The sequence below is a fragment of the Neodiprion lecontei genome, chromosome 4 (genome assembly GCF_021901455.1).
Source record: "Neodiprion lecontei isolate iyNeoLeco1 chromosome 4, iyNeoLeco1.1, whole genome shotgun sequence".
NCBI classification, from domain to species: Eukaryota; Metazoa; Arthropoda; class Insecta; order Hymenoptera; family Diprionidae; genus Neodiprion; species Neodiprion lecontei.
Genome location: NC_060263.1, coordinates 34,835,290 through 34,855,016, shown reverse-complemented (window position 1 = coordinate 34,855,016; position 19,727 = coordinate 34,835,290). Strand labels below are relative to the sequence as shown.

Here is a 19,727-nt window from a genome sequence, read left to right as displayed (position 1 = left end):
CTGTCGTCCCACTATACCCACATCACCATTTTTGGCTTGGTTTTTTTTTTTTCATAATAATCGATGAACAAGAATCAGGACTATACGTACGTACGATACGCTTATAATACTTATCATCTCCGTACGATGCAAACGTACGATTAAATTGATTAAATAGTAAAAAGAGAGAGAGAAAAAAAAAAAAAACCACAAGTACAAAATCGAAGTAATATCGCAATATCTTAACCTCATACAAATTCAGGAACGAATTTCACGAATGAATTTTCTCGCCGCTTTCGGCCTTCTCGGATAATCCGCCGGTTCCGTGACACAACGGTTTCCTGATTCCTGGCGCAGCAAGCAAATAATAAATCATGACGTACCTACGTTTCCACGACACAAGAAACGATTGGTAACGGTTAAAAGGCGATTAACCAAGCCTAGCGATGACGGCTTGCTGGAAGTTGTACAGTTTGTGCGGATTTTGGCAAAAAAGTAGATCAATCGTTAATAACTACGATCCGCGATACAGCGGAGGTTTCACTTACCAGCTAGATGACGATGCGTATCATCTCTCGACAAGATGATCACTCAGGAGTTGAGCTAGGATTACACGGTATAAATAACGGCGAGCTCGTCGCCTCCCTGTATCGTTTGCATTTCCTAATCACCGTCCTGGAAAGTTTATCAGCCCGTACGAAATACGGTTTCATCGTCTAATTTAGCTGGTTTAATTAAGAAAAAAAATTCGATCCCTAATGAAACCGGGACGGGGTTGAAGTTACGAGAGCGCCTGATTCCGAATTATTTCATGTCGAAACTTGAAGTAAAGAAATCAAACTTTGAAGAAACGACGAAGTTTCGAATGGTCGGGAAGTCGACGACTCAAACTTCCGAAATGCAAGATTCCGAAAATTCAAATTCAATAAAGTTTCGATAGAGTAAAATTCCAAAAATCCAAAACAAAGAACGATCAAAGTGGTGAAATTTCACCAAGCAAGAAGTTTACAGAACTGAAAATCTTCCTTTTCGAAACTTTGATGTTTGGTCAAAGTTTGATTTATTTACTTCAAGTTTCGCCACCGAATAATTTCGGAACTTGGTACCTTCGAAACTTCTCAAATTCGGAATCTCACACCCGCCCCATTAAACCGGAACATGTAGTGCAAGCAAAAGAGCCGATTCAATGACTGATAAATTGATTACTGAAAATAATCTTGACAGAAAATTCCTTACATGTAAAATTTAATTTGATGTAGGTACAAGGAAGTGGGCTTGATTTATTAAAAATCAGCACTTATGCCGTAAATCGAGGGTGAAGGAAAGATAGTCAAAGAGTTTGACGAGACGTGTCAATCCGGGTGAATATAGACAAACATACGGACGCTGCATCGCGTCTCAAAGAAAAGAGATGAGAAAAGAAAAGAAGAGAAGCAGCGTGTATTTTAAGAGGGCCTTATTTCTCTCTCTCTCTCTCTCTTATTTATATTCAACGTGGCAACGCTATTTTTATTTCAACGACCGTCGTTGGGTATCTCTACAACGCTAGGTATTTTTTAGCGATGGACTAGAGTAGAGTGCCGCAGAGCGTCTCGTTCGTGTCGTCCAAAGGTTATGGACGAGAGGAGAGGAATGAAGAAAAATAGAAGAGAAATGAAGAGAGACACGCGAGTAGGTTTGTAGTGGCCCGATCAGCTATTAAAACGAGCGTCGAAACTACCGCCGTGTTCAGTCCTAGCCGAGATATGCAAGATGTATCGCTGTAACAGTTTCGTCCGTGAGGTCTCACAAACTGGCACCAGTTCGTTTAGGCTAATAAATATCCACGTCTTATTGCCACCGCGTGCACCCAGCTTTCGGGCATCCTTCCATCTTCGGCTAGTTTTCACGATGAGAACGAAAATGAAACGAAAGCGAAAGCCGATTCAATTTGACAGTTACATTACCTGCTACAACGTTACATCATAACTCGTGTTTAGACCCGTCGTAAGAAATGAATAATATGTATCAACTGTATGTTACGTACGACGATTTGCCGATTCAAATTCCACGCTGATTCCATAATGTTGTTTAAAAATTTTTAAAACATTCAAGCTTTGATGAAAGGATTCAGAAACATACATCGCGTTAAAAATTCTTCCGCGACAGGTTTTACCCTCAACGATAAATAATAGGAATAACACGAGTATAAACAAATGGTGGTATTTTTATTTAAACATGAATTTCGTCGGTCTATTTGATAGAAAAACTTCACCCCAACCGCACATTTAGTTTTAACAGTAATACGATGACTATGCATCGCCCACAGAAAACTTATTCCATCGTCATTGAACCTAATTCTTCTTATCACCGAATGCACGGCTTTATCGGTTCGTGTGCATCATGCATAATTTTGTAATTCCACTACAATTGTATAACGCTGAAAATAAATTTCAATATATTTTAATAAAATTCAAGCTCTCCTTCATTCGACCGTGAGCATACGATAAATCTAACAAACTATCAATAACGCCAGCAACATACAAGATGTAGTAGACTCCGTTCATTCGGCGATGGGACCGAATTCCCTCATCGGAAATCGATCGAGACATGTTTTCGGGGTATAAGGCACGGTTGAATTCGCGTGCACGCGATCCTTGCATGCAGCAGGAGACCAACGTTTTACGACATCGTTAAAAGCGTTTGGTTCGATCAAATACCCCGTAATATTTATACAGTTTACGTGCCTCTGCCTGGTAACATTTTCTACATGTACAACGATGCTGTTTTTTTTCCTTAGAAAATGTTGCAGAAACTTTATCTCGAGACGTGCGTTTCGAATAGAAAACCAAAAACATAAGTCGCATTCGCTGACTGAGGTTCTAGAAATTTTTCGCATCATATTTTTCGCCTTTTACAATCGAGTCACTCAATAGTTTTTTCCGGATTTTTTTTATATTTTTGAGGTCGCCTTTCATATCAATTCAAATTACATTTCGCAGTTTCATCCTGCTATGCTACTTAAATTGACAAAATAAATCATACGCGTACACCTGTATCAAAAAACAAAAAACAACCCGACTTTTGGACAGGTAAAAAAAAAAAAGAAAAAAAAAAGTTCTTCAATGTACAGTTTGCTGGGACATTGAAGTAACGTCACGTCCAACAAATTTGACGGAAGATAAATTTTTCATTAGGCAGAGAATATTAAATCGTACGGATGATTTTTATTTCGCTCTTTCTCACTTTTTTATTTATACTTACAAATAAAGTCTTCAACCCCCGAAGTAGCAGAAAAAAAAGTCATACACTCGTTCGAGGCAACTCTAGTTTCCCGGATTTGTGAAAACTAGTTTGTCCCTAAGATTACACAGATTATCCGTGGTAATTGGATGATAAAAATTACGTAAGGTGGTGTTATGTCACGGTCCGTGCAGATATACCAATCATGCCGTGCGTGTGCCGGTAAAATGAGGATGAAATAATCAAGAAAAAAAATACGAAAGAAAATAAGAGCCATCGACACAGTGGTGGAAAATAATTGCTGCCACTCGTGAGCGAGCAGGATGGGTAATTAGCATAAATCAGTAGCAGTCGTAGTTGTCTCGTAAGAAGTAGCTATCCTTCAAAGATCCGTATATCTACGTATCGAACAGTTGTTCAGCGACAACGATAGTAAGATATATTCCTAGACACACTTCACTACCGCGCCTGCACAGTATTTGTACAAAAGATTGACAGTAATAGCATGAAGTTGATTAATACGCGATTGAAGGATGCGCAAAGACGAAACGTTTGGAAATGTTTCCAGAAGAGATAAATGAAACTGATGTTGGTAACGTTGTTGTAATGATTCAAGTTTCGGATAAAATCGTTATTTAGCAGTTTCGAGAACCTCTGTGATACGGTAAGTTATAATGTGGAAAAATATATGTAATACATATTTGGAAAACTTGACAACTTAACGTTGACGTAACGAAGAATGATTGGGGTGAAAAATTACTATTTTGTAAGTTTATAGTGACTTTGAAGTAGTTAAGTTTTGAAAATATACATACATTTTGCCCTGTTATAATTCACTGAATTTCAGACATTCCTGCAACAGCGAATAAACGATTTTCCAATACGTTAATCATTGGAATAACGTTACTAACTTCAGTCTCATTCAATGTCACTATAAAAATGCGAAATAACGATCTTTCCCCTCAATGTTTCGTTACGTTAACGTTACTGACTTCGGTCTCTCAGAGATAAAATCACACCAACTCGTAGGAAAGCGGGATAATCGCCCTTTCAAACAACGCACTCGCCTTTCGTTCCGTCGAAAAAGGCGTTTTAATAACGCTCCGGGTTGCCCGGGCACTGTTTTGTCGATACGCAGACCATTCGGAGCTTTCAATCTACCTTTTTACAGGCAAGGAAAGAAAGAGCTCGTGTTTTGTTATCCGTTAATTCAAGTCACACCGATAACACGCACCCCTCTTCATTCCGACAATGAAACGGTACTCACTGACAATCTGTTGTACACGAGTCGTACTACACATGCGAGTAAAAACCCATTGCATGAAGGTCTTTGAAGAAGCGCGGGGCGACTGGGCGAGCGGATCGGCGGCCGAAAACCGGCTAATCGTAAGTAAAGGCTAGAAGGCTAGACGCGAGGGAAAAAGCGAGCAGGTATAAGTCGCCGGGAGTTGGTTTTTTTTTTATTTCCCTCTCATGTCGCAGAGCTCGAAAAATCGTCGAGTAAGTAGGTACGAGAAGGTTGGAATGAATGTGAGCGTGGCTTCGACGAAGTTCGACTTACACGCCTACAAAGCTTCAACCGTAGACGCGTCAGCTGATTCATTATAGGTTACGATTACGCGATCGCGCTCTCTTATCTGCATACAGTTTATGCTTGTACTGCTTATACATTACAGGTATACAATGCGTAGATTGTGCATTTGTCGCGCAATGAGGTTAGGGTTGAGTTAGGTTCAAGCCGGACAACCGTTGCGAAAATCGGATTCGAAACCGGCGATATCGCCGTTTCGATGCTAAGAGATCCGGAGAAGGAACAAACGGCCGTTTGAAAATACACAGTTGATGCGGGAATAAACGGCGGTTGGCTCGAGGCGAACTCGCAGTCGAGACAATAGAGAAACAAGTGGCAAGCAGAAGCGGCTAGTGGAAAACGCGCAACAATTCCGAAGTGTAAACTCTGACCGATCAACGGCTGTGGTTTACGGTTCATATTCGTATTGCGATTATCCGTTGAGCGGATTGGATCGCGGGTGAAATGGCAAAGTACACAATGGATGAAAAATTAACGTTAGGGGGAGAAATTTTGCGATACTCACGTTTCAGTGACGATCAGATCGGATCCCGTCTCTCACAGGGCGACGGGTTAAAACTCACACCAATTATCACCTACGGTTGGATGGAGGGGGCGAAACTATACGGGCGGTTATGATGATGCAAAAGAAAAAACACAAAACATAACACGACGCCACTCAGCCGCGCGCACTCACAAGTCACAAAACAGACTGAAGTCGGTCGCCTGTCCGCCTGCCTGCCCGATGCGCTTCCCAATCGTTCCGCGATCCGCGTTCCCTCTGCCGGCGACGCGAGCAACCGTCATATCAAAATGGCGATTCGCGCTCTTCGTTCGAACCGCCGAAACGGCAGACCGCGAGATGACAAACGATATTAAGGAGCTGCGCGGGTTTTAGAGGGCAAAAAACAAACATGTTTTCTATAATCTTCTTTCATTTGGTAGAAGAATTGTTTTATTCAAACTCTGAGCTTATAAAAGAACAATATTTGAATAAAATTTTGGAAAATTTTCGAAGGAACGAGTAACCTTGCGGTGTACAGGATAACTCGTAATAGCTTTAACGGAAATCAAGATGCAGTGTATAGCTAGTGATTGATAAAAAGATTCTTTTTTCCTTAATCACAACTTATTTTACAAGGCAATACGTGGTCTGGATTTTACCAAAAACCGTAGTGTTTTTCATACAAATCTACCAAAGATTCAAATTACAATTTTTTCTAAATCCTTCTTACGTTCACGAGCTATGATTACCTACTGACAAAACATATTTGGTTTTTTGATTTCACATCAAGCTTTCATGAGTTATATTGTCCACCGCGAATACTCGTTTCTTCGAAAACCAGTTCTCAACGGCTGAATTTACGAAATTTTTGGATGTAAATTTGATCAAATATTATTCTTTCATATTCTTGAAGGTTTAATAAAATAACTCTTTCATTAAATTGAAAAAAAATTAGAGAAAACATGTTTTTTTTTCCCCCTTCAAAAGCCATGTAACCCCTTAACTGACAGCTCCGATGCAAGATCGACTTTGCACGAAACAACCGAGAATAAATTGAGAAACGGTTCGCGTGAAACAACTGAGGCAAGTTTACAGATAAATAAAAACTAACAGATCGTATCTATCTGGATGTTACGACTCGTATTCGGACTTTGATGGATCGATTGTTCAATTAAACCTATTCAAAAATATTCTTGCGTTTCAGGCATCAACGCAAGCGTGAAAAAGTCTTTCAGAATTCCATTTTTACAATTTATTTTAACATTATTTACAGATTATACATTCTACTTTAGCGTGTGCCAAACCGTGACAATTTTTCTTGGGTTTTGTAAAACGGCAAACCAGTGGGCCTTCTCCGTTGCACCTCTCGCCCCCTTTCCTATGGCTACTTTTCCTATGCAAACGTCTTTGGATTTTTTATAGGAATTTATCGATTCTTCGCTGTCGCTGTGCTGCTCGCTGCTGTTTTGCTCTGCGATTATATTCTGTAATAAATAGAATGAGAATGTGAGATCATTTTTTACCCATCGTATATTCAGTCCCGTAAATAATTGCCTAATTTTTCATAGATCCGTATGCTGTATGTAGCGGTTTAATTGGCTGAATTTTTGATATTTCATGCGTGTATTTAGAACGCGATACGTCACCTTGCTCCAAACAGCAACGAGAAATTGAATAGTTTCGAGCTGAGCAAAGGTCAAGTCGAACGTTAACGTTTCATTGAATTCGGGCTGAGCAGCTGCTCGCAGGAATTTCGTCTTCTTCTTTTTCATCTTCCGCCCCGTCTTTCCATTAAGCATTAATATCCGTACGTACGGATCTGCAATGCGAGAGGGTCAATTAAACTTCGGCGCGCTTGAATTGTTGCCAGAATTTATCGTTACGCTATTAATACTTAAATGACGATTATACGATAATATATTAGTTTAGTTTATTAAAGCTTGACACTCACTGAAATCATTTAACGTCGGTACGGTTGGTGCGAATTTAACGTTAGCGAGCCTCGCAACGTTAATCGTTAATCTCTGCGCAGTTGGCAGGTAACTTATTCCCAGCAAGATGTTACCGAATTCCTAAAAGAAAAGATTATACGGTAGCTATTAAACATAGATGTTAAAACGGAAATATCATGAAATATTTTTAGTAGCTGCGACGTATTTTTGACCGCCGAACCACGTGCTGACTGCATTAATTACATCGATCATTACAACTGTTTTGTTCGCGCATTTATTTTTTATTGATTTAATTTTTCTACGTAGTAATAAAGGACAGGAAATTATTGAGAACGAGGTCAAAAGTCCCTCGTTGCGAACCTGTTCGACCGTTCAACTGGGACGCAGTCAGATCCCGAAATAAAATATGGAGACGAGGATCGAAGTAGGACAACTTATACAGCACTTTAACGGGTCTGTTCGGCGGTCAAGGATCGACGGATCTAACGCGGTTGTTACACACACCTTGCTCGACCGCTTCATTTTGTAATTAAGCAAATGAATTTCCGGGCTGGTCAATAACTTCTTCACTTCTTTCAAAGGAACTCTGAGCGTGCATAACTCCGTGTGATTGGCGTACCTGTCGTGATCGTATGCCGTGACGTCAACAGCCCATTCCTGAAAAATTAACAATGGAAGATCAAAGCAAGCGCGTTGAGTTGTTCGGAACAATTACACCTCATTGTTTGCCAGGCTCAAAAACGGGGGGAAAGCTTTTTGCCCGGTGCGCGAATCGTTTGAAAGAAAGTCAAAAGGTGTCGGACGGACTGCCAAGTGAAAATAGGCGACTAAGGCTGCTAAGACCGAAATCTCCGGGTGCAAGGTCACGGATGATAACGTGTGATAATGACGGGATCCACGTGCCTTGACTTCTTGGGGCTTGACATCTGCAACGACGAAAGTTTCTCTGTAAATTGGGCTGGCCGTGTGCCGAACCCCCCTCGTCCTAAAGCTGTGCAGTTTTTCCGGATTCCGGTTGGACCAGGACTGCTTTACAATGTTCACCGCCACATACGGCTCTAGGGTGCAGTTGTACTGCTTCTGAGGTAAGTTCGATACCGCCTGAAAAGAAACAGGTATACGCATCAGTCGATGATTCACGGTCAACGTTGCGCTTTTAAAGCTCAAGAGCAGGTACCTCGATGCCGATTACGAGCTTCCCCGTTACGTTTTCCGCACTCGCCGGCAAGTATTGCAAGCTCATTGTCAACTCCGTTGGAAAATCCTTGAGCGGGTCATCCTTCGGCTGCTTTTCGACGTTGATCAAACTCTGAAAATTTAGCTCCGCCGATTACGTAAATCAACGATACATTCTCCCTCTTGTTAGTCTTATTCAACTTTAGTTTTAAGGGGGAAGGCAATGGCGAAAGGGCCTTGAAAATACTAAATTTCGTAATCCGTCGTCGTTTTATATATAATCAAAAAGAAATAAAAATTCAAATAATCCTTCACCGAGATATCAATACCACGACGGAGGGGAATTTTTTTGTTAATTTCGAATATTTTTTATTAAAAATTTATTTAAAACACGTTTAATATATACTCAATAAAATACCCACAATCCGAACCCTTTATTAATTAGTTATCCCTGTGAAAAAATTCTTAAAAATCGGTCATATTTTCGGCCGTCACAGTGGCCTTCCCCCTTAAGGGGAAATGCTCTCGGATTTTGGAAAATTGGTTTTTTTTTTTGGCTTGAACAATATCTTAGGGTTATAAAAACAATATCCAATCGACCCTGTAGTGAAAATTTTTTTTTAAAAGGTCCTTTAAATTTTAAACGCAATTTTCTCGAAACCACTTCTTTCAATCTGGGAGGACAGGTTACTTGAACATGGTTGCATGGATCGATTTGAAATTTTAACAGTGGCTTCGCAATAACATTTTCTACAGAAGTACGTCACCGTTTTTTTTATTTAACGCAAACTTTTTTTTATGTAAAATCTCCTGCTTATTTCCTGCCCAAAAACGACTCATTTTTTCAAAAGTACACGATTTCCACAAAATTTGGTTTAAAAAAAAAAACCTCTCTTTCTCTCTCTCTCTCTCTCTCTCTTGTTAGAAATTACTGGTCGAAATTCCGAATGATGAAAATTGAAAATGTTTTGAATATTTTACCGCCAAACGCACTGTAACGACATCCATCCTCTGGTCAACGGAATTTCGACGATAAATAATTTGGACTTGCACACAGACCCAATTATCGATGATCAACTCCGGCGTGAAATCGCATCAGCCGTTTGGATTGGTATTTCGAATCGTGTAAATTACGGTATTATCAAATGTAAAAGAACAATGGAAGGTAATTACCAGAGTGGAAGCGGTCTCGATGCTCTCGAAGGTACCGTTGATTGAATTCGGAGAATCCCTTCCCTGGGACTCGACGTTTTCGCAAATGCTTCCTGGAGGAGATAATCAGGGTAAGTTAATCGGTAAATCGGCTTGCACGTTTCTAACAAGCCACAATATCTGCTCAAGACTGATGATTTTTTAACGAGGGTTCAACAGACGCCGAGGATAAGAAAAAGCAAGGTGGGGGCGTGAGACGAGTCAGGGTTGTTACCATTGTCGTATAAACTTCCCAGCCTCCAGGACCTGTAGCTTACGTCGGCGAGCTTGACGTTTTCGTTCGGGGGTCCGTTGCACCTCAACGGAGTATTCGTCTCGTGTTTTCCTAAGACAAATGTTTGTTTAACGCTTGGCTCTTTTTATCCGTGAACCTTATCTCCGCCTCGGTTTACTAACGTAAAAATAACCACCTTAGACCTCGTCTCCGTGACGTTTTAACCGATCGCACTGTACAGTATAGAGAGTGTACTCGTGTCTCTTTTAAATCCCGCATACGGTATAATATGTATAACGTGCGCTCGAATCATCCGGCACATTTTGTTCATCAATATTGCTCAAGCTGCCGTTCTCTTGCAGAGTGACCGTTAAGATTAGGCATTAAACGCGTCACGCGTCGTACCGTTGACACTAATTTTTCAGATTTTATCGACCTTTGCACAAGTTTTAAATTAACTCCGAAACCATCCCGGAGTTCTTTCAAGGTTTGTAATTGTGCGCGACTCACGAGTGAATCAGGAATATCGGTCGGCATTTCACACCGATACCGATGTGATCGTGATACCATCAACCAAACAATTTCACCTCCGAACGATTTGCCTAGAAACTCGTGTGTCTACCCGCAGCGATTTGACCTGGGTTTCCAGTTGTAAATTGACCGGCTTAGGTAGGATACCTTGCCTGCGTTTAGTCGCTGCTGTTATCTTTATCAACACCGTTCTACCGCACGACAATCGTTAAGCGGAGCAATCCGCCTCGAAATTAAACGTCCGATCGTTGTTACGCACGTTGTTAAACGAGTGCCAAGTAACGAAGAATGGAAAGCCTTGAGCGGATTGAATATTAATGGAGTTTAAAATCCGGCGTGATCGTGTGATATTTTTGACATTCAACTGAGAGAAAGCATTCGTGACTTACGGCGCTTACGTACGCACTCGTACCCGATACATCCGGGCGTAAGGAAGCATGCGATTATCAGGAGGAAGACCAAAACAGCCGCTGCGCCAGCCCCAATCAGCACGAACCGGCCCCACGGGCCCAGAAACTCTGCGTCCACCATTCACTGGAATTGCAGAATTAACGTGTGATCATTATAAAGCTGATGTCGAGTAGTTTCGGGAGGAGGGGAACGGAAAGAACCGTCAGTCCGGTGGTCGGGATCAGGTTGAACAGCGCATACGTGTAATCGGCACTGTATTTGCATAAATTACGCTTCGCGATGAACGAAGCGAAGACAGCGGTAGTAGCTATTGCCGATTTCGAGTCCCAGACTAATTAACTGTGCGCACGACGAATACCTACGCTCTCCGTGCACACGCGGCACGATGACAAGCGTAATTACCTGTTATCTGGAGTCGTGCAAAGGAAATAAAAGGTGGAAATTAACGGTGGGAAAAACAGCACAAGGAGGAGGAGAGAAGAAAATGAGAGGGAGAAGGAGAAGAGAAAAAAATAAACGGACGATCTATTTGCGACTCGACTCACAACGTGCACTTGCGCACCTTCTGCATATACAGTGACAATGGAATAATCGCTATACACACTGTGATGTACGACTTACGCCTTGCGTACGTTCGAGGTGCCTCTTCTCTCAAGGTCGAACCAAACGCGGCATCATCGGTGTTAATATTGTTTGTAAACAATTACAACTTCCCCGGACGTGATCGGCTATATAAGTTGCAAACTTGAGCGGAGCTGGCGCCGTACGATCGAATTGTCCATCACTTCGGATATCAAGTTACTTTGACAAGGTGAAAAGCTTCGAGCAGCCAACTATGCACACAGGTACGAAAGTCATAACGTTCGTCACTGGTGGCAAACACACCTACACGGTGTAAAACGCACGTATAACCGAGTGCTCGTGAATAATACTGGTACGTGTAGCGACGTATCGAGTGCCAAAGAGATGTCTGCGCGAAGAGCTTTCGTGCAGCTTCAAGACGCGACGCAAGGTTGGATAGTTTTGCCGCTTTACACCGTTTGCTCGTTATCTTCTCGTGATCTCGATATTACGTGTTGAGCTTATTGTCTCACGTGCGCGGGAATAGCTCTACGGGCTTACGCTGTTTGAACACTTGTCTCTGCTCATGTGACGCTAAGGTTCTTCCTTCCACACGTGTGTCGAAATCGTGTATTCTTAAGGAAATGAGAATCGTGGAGTTTGAAAGAAACGTACGGTTTTATCACGAAGGAAAAATTTTCACCACAAACGAGCGATGAAGACGTGACCGCACCGCGAGTTCTGTGACGCTTACAAATCAGATCATTAAAGTAAGTGCATACCAGCTAATATCATTCTGATGAAGAGCGAGCTCGACTCGGAACAACACACCGTAGACGGTCAGTGCGACTACATAACGCCCTTGAATCGTTATTCTCGATAAATATTCACCGGAGTCATAAACGGACATGCGGTGGGGCTGGAAAATTACCGTGGAAAACCAGATAACGAACATCCTGGAAGTGACCAGTGAGCCCAACGAGGATAAAATGGGACTAAAATATCGTTTCGCTTTGCCGGAGTGACATTAAGATCTGCCAGATCATCGAAAACTCGAGCACGTCGAGGGAAGTAAAAGAATTATAGTTGCGGATGACGTTATTGAATAATCTTCTTGGCAACCACCTTGACTTTCCTTACCAAAAACATTCTGTCCCGGGATGGAGAATCTCACTCACTATACTATGCGGATACACTGGGTGACATGAGACTATCACGGAATTTCTTTCGAAGCAACGCCGATACAAGGTGTCCTCCTTTTTGACGCGTAGTCTTGTGTTTTTTTTTTTTTTTTTTTTAATGTTCTTTTATTTTTTTGTCACCAGCACATCAACGGTCCCGGCTAATTACCGTCCAACAGCCGAGCCGAACCACCGACTCGCCTGCTTCCTGGCGAGCACTCGATCACCGAGTCACTGTCAGTCCCGCAATAGTCGAGTAACAATTCCTCCCGTCTGGGCGTAGCTCACAATCGCGATAGTTTCTTTATTCGCAGGTTACACCTCGACCCGTTTCTTATACCTCGCCGACTACCATGGAGCTCACTCTGGCTTCTGGCCTACCTAACATTGCTTGGCTCTCCACACAGTCGTCGCAAACACATGCGGGCTCGCATTGTACACACTAGCACGTGAAACCACGCGTTATCGCTGATAATACACTCTCTCGACTCTTTGCTGGCTTGGCTCGATATGCTAAAACAATCGCGCCTTACCCACATGCAGTCGGCCACGTAGCGTTGGTGGGTACCAAGTGTGGGCTCGACGCTGCATGTTTGTCGCTTGGACTCGGACACGCGTGTGCGTATCGCTATTTGTTTTCTAAGCACAGTTTTACAGGTGTCGAGGATCGTCGCATCCGCCTGACATCGATACCCCCGCGATCAAAAGAACGCCAACGCGTACGCGTTGCTTGCAAATTTCCATCACACCTAGGTGTACGAGAGGCAAGTTAATGTCGATTTCATGTTTCCAGATCATCGAACGATCACCGCGATCTAGACTCGCACTCGCGGTGAAAATTACGTAAGAGAATTGAGACGTGTACGGTTTTACCTAAGGCTCGTTAAAAGTTAACTCACCTTCGTCGTTACGTTTCGTCGTCGCTAAACCAGGCGCGTAAAACTCTATATTTCCAATCGAGTATATATATATATATATACTTTTTCTCACACTAGTTTATTCACATCCGTATAACACGACGGAACGGTCGAGGAGGGCATTTTTGGAGATGGGTAAGTGCGCGCTATTCATTTCGCTCTGATAAACGCAGCTGTCGAGCCAATTTGCCAGCTGAAATAACAGCGATTCGTTCATACGCTATCGAAAGTATCGAGTTTGACGAGATGCGGAATATATCCAGAGTGAGACTAATGTAAGCGTGAAGTGTAATTCTAATTTTTTAGAAGCAACGATTTCTGCTCGCACAGTCGTCTATTGGCTAATCCGCACAAGCCGAGAACCTTTGGACCTGACAAGAAAAGAGGGGACTGCGAGATCCTTGAAGCGGCGAATCTAGCGCGTGATTTATGCATTTTTAAGTCGACATACCTGCTTGTTAATTTCCCTCGACGTCGACTGCACTGAATTGTTTTCACTCCTCTCTCACATTACAATCGCCATATAATGTTTGCGTTGTACAAATTCACTATTGTTTTACGCTCGAGGCTATAGTTCCAGGTCTCTTTGTGTCACATGTTTAATTCTCACGTTTCAAGCTCAATTTCAAAACATTTTATTACGACTCTTCAACATCGTCTACAGGTTCCTTGAGTGACAGAAAATAATGATACACCTACCGGCGTTCCACGTTGTTTTTCGTTCCAGTTTCCATCACCGAAATCATCAGCGTGTAAAACTGTTTTCAAACTCCCTCGCGGATTTTAATCGAGGATTGATGCTTGGGCTCGAATTTGAGTAATCAAAATGTACGATAGTCGAATAATTGTGCCTGGTACAATATTGCCTTGAATAAGCTGACATACCGCTTCGTAGTTCGTGGCGAAGAAAGTCCAAAAATTATTGGATACTGTGCCCCGATGATTGTTAAAATACTACATACGAATGTTAACTGAAAGGAATAACTGTTATTAGAAAACAAGCTTGACTCCTGGTACAAGCAAAAGTATCTATTACGGCATCCATCACTCCTTTCTCTACGTTGTTGGTTTGGAAAACGAGCAGGTGAAGCGGTGCAGCGAAGCGATTCGTCGTGATTTATTAAAATAATTTCCATAAATTGTACGCATTATTGTGACCTCGGAGACAATTCATCCTGACATATTCGAGGTGTTGGGAAACTGGCATGGAGGATTGTGTCACAACTCTGATTCAAAGCTTGACACGACCTCTGCCTTTCACATAACTCAACAAATTCTCGCGTAGCACCCGAAATTCTTTAAGAGGACCATCGCTATGCGTTTTATCCAAAGTGGATAATCATCCTACCTACTCGACTCAAGGTTCTCTCCATGACAAATTGCATGCTGGACACAGCTCTCGTATCTATCACTAGCCATCCTAAATGGTAAATTCAACGAGATTTCTCTCATTCAAATAGACTTCTCTTCTGATTTACTAACCAATGCGAGCTTGACTTTCAATTTCACTTCAGGTACTGGTTTACTACGGGTTAGCATATGGCGTAAAAAAATAAGGAAGAAAGACAAGCGTAACAAAGTAACTTTGAGCGGTTGTAGAAACGATTTACAAACTGATCTCGCACAGGGCGCCTACATTCTCGCATCATTGTCGCACAGAAATTACAAAGAGAAATAACCAAGAAATTATCACGAATATTTACCCAATCAGCAGCCGATTCTCAATTAAAATAAGAACCGTGTACGAAAAGTGATATAACGAAACTTTCAATTCTCGATCTGAAACCTTAACAGAAACCTGATATCAATAATTCATGGAACCCTTAGCGAGGAAAATTCCTCGAGGTAATTTTCTGCGATAGATTCGTCAATTATCTAAGAACATCCGATGTTTTTCGTGGGTACAGCGTTTGTCCGAGCATTTGTACTTGGCTATTCCGTCAGAAGCTGAAAAAGTTGAACAAGTACAACGAAGCCAAGCCTACTCACGGTTGTTCCATCGGTGGCTGCAGCCCAACCAATTCGATCAGCGTGCAGATGTGCAAAGATTAGTGGCGCAAGGTCGCTCGACGGCCATCGAAAGCCCACTTTTATTTTCATCGTAGCGATTAGCGCGTACCAGTGCCGTACGTACAGGCCGTGTGGTAATGCGGGAACACGACTCCGTACAACCAAGTCCAGGTCCGGCTGTGACCGGACGATCACGTGTACGAGGTGCAGGTGGTAGGAGAGCGGAGAGAGTCACTCTCCTCCTGGTGACCTCGATACCCTCGAGCCTCCACCGTTCCCCGGATAAGGGGACTCCTTTCACTTCGAGGCGACTTCGGCAAGGAGTTCTTTATGCCCGGCACCAAAAGTTCAATCCTCCAGTGGCACCAGTGCATCCAGAACCGGCAAGCCGTCGGAGGTTGGAGTGAAAAAATCGCGCTACCGTAAGTCAGGATTTAGTTAAAGTTCGCGATTTCCTCTGCGACCTGAGTGATCGTCGGAAACAATTGGAACCACAACGAAAAGCAAAGTCTCCGAGTGTTCTGACCGGTGGCGTGAACGCGGAATCGACGAAGATGCGTTGTTGTGGAACCTGAAGACAGGGTCGATTGTTGCTCCGCTTTTCTTCGCCCTTTACGCTTTTTCGACCTTTGCGGTACTCGGAAGACAAAGATGCTGATCACAGTGACGCGGTACAGCGTGCTCTTGCTGTTGTTTTACCGATGTAAGTGACAAACCGGTGCGAAACCGATTTCTACTTTTGAGTCACCGAAGTCCTGAGATGGTACGCACCAGTGATGTTAGCGGTGGAACAGTGCCTTTGATTCGTGTTGAATATCGCAGGCTCTGCAATCTTATGCAGAGACCGATGGAGAGAAGTGACGAATTCTTGTTCCGTTAATTTTACTGCCTCACTAACCCAGTGACGAAATATCTGTGACACACGAACGAGAGCCGAAGAGCCGGTGACCGTTTACTCTATACCGAGAAATCGTTTTCCAATTCGCTGTAAAGTAGGAACAAATTTTGTTGAACTAAATTCTCATTCGTGTGTCGAATTTCATCGGGATAATTTGTTTGCGTTGAGTTTAATGGAAAATCAACGGGTGTTCAATTGGTAAACTGCAGGGTATTACGAAGGCCTCGATTGATGAACTCGGGCCAATTTCTTGTACGAGGCTATATCTCAGGGAACTTCTTTTAATGGATTGCAAATTTTTTTAAGGCGTGACCAGTCTGATCATTCCGGAAGAACTGCCCACGATATTATCTCTCATCTACTCCAATATTCCGCCGATAAAGAAAGGTGAGCATCCACTCGACTACTATCAGTTACTAAAGAGAACGAAATTTAAAAATAGCCTGGGTTCCCACATCTTCATTGTTGAGGTGCGTTAGAAATGAAATTATGCCTGTTTCACGCTGCTCAATTAAAGCGGTGATTTTTCAAAGCACTTTCACCCCATTCATATAAACATAACTGCTTGATGAGACACCCAGATTCAACCACACACTCGTTCTCCACGTTCTCCACGCCGTAAAACTGCGCAGAGCTATTCAAAACAATATTACCTACAATTAGAGTGCAAAACACGCAAACTACTCACGCTGCAAGCCGCAGAGTGCTTGGCTAATGTACACGTTGACCATGTCTGAACGTTTCTGTATGATTTATTTCAAATACGTGCGCGGTACTGCATCGAAGGTATAAAGACTCCAGAGTCACGCAGAATGATTGCACAATGGACGGTGAATTTTGATGTAACAAGGTCTTTTTTTTCTGTGCACACACACACACATGGAAACACACAGGAAGACACGGTCCTTAAAATACTTGACTACATCATTTCTTGGAAGATAAAAATTTATCGTAATTTAACGAATATACTGGTCTGCTCACTGAAATTTCTCCCACTGATTCAACGTGAAATATGCCTTGTAATGACTTGTAAGCTATTTTCCAAAGAAACATTAGGATGCCAATTTTCTAGTAGCAGCGAGCAAGTATTGAAGATTCAACGGCAACCCATTCTTTTGATAAATTATTAATTGAGAACGAATGAATAATGAATGAGCAGTCATGGAACGTGCTTGCGACAGAACCTAATGGATTTCTTTTTTTTACCGTCAACTAGGAACTGACTCTCGGCTTGGAGTTGGCTTCAGGCTCGGAGAGCATGCTGATTTCCAAGTCCTAGTGGAACTCGGTCCTCAGCAAGAAACGGAGAGGATCGGTACTTCGGACTCGAAGAGGCGGCGTCAGGCGAGTCAAGGCCGATTTTAAATATTAGTTTTTCGAAAATGAACTGGCCGGTGAATTACGTAAAACGGCCACGACCGCACTGTACAAATTGAATTGCGTTTATATTTTCTTGCGGCAAAGCCGGATTATTGTGCAAGCCTTCTATTTTACGACTCATACATATATCCGCGCATGCAAGAAGGTCGATTGAGACATGCATCAACCTTTTTTTTTTTTTTTTGTTAGGTTTCCACCTCGCTTTCCACTCAAGGATTCCTCCTCGTTATTATTATTATGAATATTATCCTAGATTAATGGTCTAAATAACGTATGCAAATTATACTTACTGATCTCTGTTTTTACATTACGTTACAGGCAACCCTCAATGCGGCAATAAATGGTGAAATGGGACCCTGGGCCCAGTCCATTGCCAAGTATCAGAATCAGCTCAGAATCCAGAAGGAACTCGAAGAACGGATCAGGCTGCAAGAGCAATTAAAAAAAATGCAGACGAAGAAAAGCCAGAGCGAGACGATGGTGAATAACGAAATTTGAAACAGAATAGTCACCTAATTTTGTAACATTGTAATTGAATTATATGACCAAAACCGGGAAACAATACTTCAAACATTCGGAATAATCGCTTGTATAGATATCACGAGTTGATTGGATGAATCAAATGCAATTACGCGCCATATATACATATGCAATTTCAAAAGTGTAAGGGAATCTGCAGTTCGGCAGTTTTCTTCAATCGCGTTGCGAAACGTGCCAGAAAACACTGTCTCGTCTACTCGAATCGAAGTGCAAATTTGCATTCTGCAAACTGATGGATTTGAAAGGGTTTGACAAGCTGCCAAATTTGGTCGATTTTTACTTACAGTCTGGAGGCGGCGAATGGCTGACGAAGTGGAGCAAGGGGATGATAGAACCACCGGGTGAGGATCCACCCTCGGAAAGGTTTCCGATCGAGGAACTCTTGCCTATGATTGCGGCGAACGGAATACCGACGGGGGGATTTAGGAATTCCGGAACGACGAACGTCAACGACAAGATGAAAGAGTTGCAGAAGCTCTACAAGGCCCAACCAATTGCTCAAAATGCTTGAACCTGTGAATTCCAGTAAAAACATAGTTTTTAATGACTTAATTTAACCTAGTTTCTAGTTTTTACCACTTTTGTACCATACTATTTATTCGAAAACCCGTACGGGAGTAACGCGTTTGTACAAAATCTTTGAAAATAGGTATATGTAATATATTTAGTAACTCAATATATTCTGTAAAGTGTTTTAGAAACAAGTTACCTGCCTTTCAAGATCAAACAAACTTGCCGACACCTCGTACAGCATCGGAAACTGGATCAAATTGTGCGGACTTGCATTTTGCTTGTGATATAAAGCGTTGTTAATATTTTGCAAGACCGAAAGAGCTTTTCGTGGTCTCGAGGCCAATTCAGCGATCAAGTCGGGAGACTTTCGTAACTTTCTCGTTAATCATGATTGTCCAGGTGTTTTCTGTCGGGTGATTGACGGACTTAATCCCAGTCATTATCTGCAAAAAAAAAGTCATTAAACGATTAATTAAAGTTTAGAACCGGAGAGACTGAATTGAAGAACCAGTGAATCTAAGGGAGAATTTCAAGTTCCCTCAAATCAAAACTAAACCGCTTCGTTTTCCCGAGTTCTGGATGATAAACGTCCGTTCCAACTTGATGAGTGAAAGTACTGTAGCCTGCGTTTAATGCCAGCTGTAGGGTAGCATCGTTTCGTTTTACCGACTTTCGAGAGGACAGGAAATAATTCTCGGCAAGTGAAATCCGTCGGTAACTCATCGGGGGTTGCTGCGAATTGTTACCCTGAACGGAAAACCACCCCGTGTGAAAAAAAGATGTCAGGTAGTCGTTGCGGGCAAATTCATGTTATATAAAATCAAATAACAATAAAGTTTTGTTAACGTTGATCAATTATTTTTAAAGAGACGACAACCAACGTCCAGTCACAAGGTCCAGCAAATCTTCCATGCAAATTAAAACCTATGAGTGATGATTTAGTAGATATAGTTTT

The 19,727-nt window shown here is 42.2% G+C and overlaps 3 protein-coding genes across 16 annotated transcripts in view; 1 reads left to right on the top strand and 2 right to left on the bottom strand.

The window, feature by feature from the left end:
- LOC107222327 (mitogen-activated protein kinase-binding protein 1) overlaps positions 1–5,489 on the bottom strand; it is an 85,318-nt gene extending 79,829 nt beyond the window's left edge. For all 7 annotated transcript variants that reach the window (XM_046736722.1, XM_046736727.1, XM_046736731.1 and 4 more), the window contains exon 1: positions 5,298–5,489. The gene's annotated coding sequence lies outside the window, so the exon portion shown is untranslated. The remainder of the gene's footprint in view (positions 1–5,297) is intronic.
- Positions 5,490–6,513: 1,024 nt separating this feature from the next.
- LOC107218256 (synaptotagmin-1) lies at positions 6,514–15,555 on the bottom strand. 7 transcript variants are annotated; one of them, XM_046736644.1, is made up of 10 exons: positions 15,421–15,555; positions 10,751–10,895; positions 9,831–9,941; positions 9,578–9,669; positions 8,406–8,537; positions 8,132–8,329; positions 7,733–7,885; positions 7,228–7,348; positions 6,923–7,095; positions 6,514–6,760 (listed from the first exon to the last, which is right to left on the bottom strand). In XM_046736644.1, exons 2-10 carry the CDS (start codon positions 10,890–10,892, stop codon positions 6,560–6,562), a joined length of 1,323 nt encoding a protein of 440 aa, XP_046592600.1. In that variant the 5' UTR covers positions 10,893–10,895; positions 15,421–15,555; the 3' UTR covers positions 6,514–6,559. The 7 variants fall into 7 exon arrangements, with proteins under 7 accessions (XP_046592600.1, XP_046592601.1, XP_046592603.1 ...); XM_046736645.1 differs by lacking the exon at positions 15,421–15,555 and adding an exon at positions 13,883–14,025; XM_046736647.1 differs by lacking the exon at positions 15,421–15,555 and adding an exon at positions 12,474–12,888 and having other exon boundaries at positions 8,406–8,513.
- LOC107224523 lies at positions 11,475–19,623 on the top strand. Of its 2 annotated transcripts, XM_046736650.1 has the most exons (6): positions 15,632–16,144; positions 16,646–16,726; positions 17,556–17,683; positions 18,038–18,199; positions 18,546–18,784; positions 18,950–19,623. In XM_046736650.1, exons 1-5 carry the CDS (start codon positions 16,093–16,095, stop codon positions 18,768–18,770), a joined length of 648 nt encoding a protein of 215 aa, XP_046592606.1. In that variant the 5' UTR covers positions 15,632–16,092; the 3' UTR covers positions 18,771–18,784; positions 18,950–19,623. The 2 variants fall into 2 exon arrangements, with proteins under 2 accessions (XP_015520090.1, XP_046592606.1); XM_015664604.2 differs by lacking the exons at positions 15,632–16,144; positions 18,950–19,623 and adding an exon at positions 11,475–11,617 and having other exon boundaries at positions 18,546–18,943.
- The last annotated feature ends 104 nt before the right edge of the window (positions 19,624–19,727 follow it).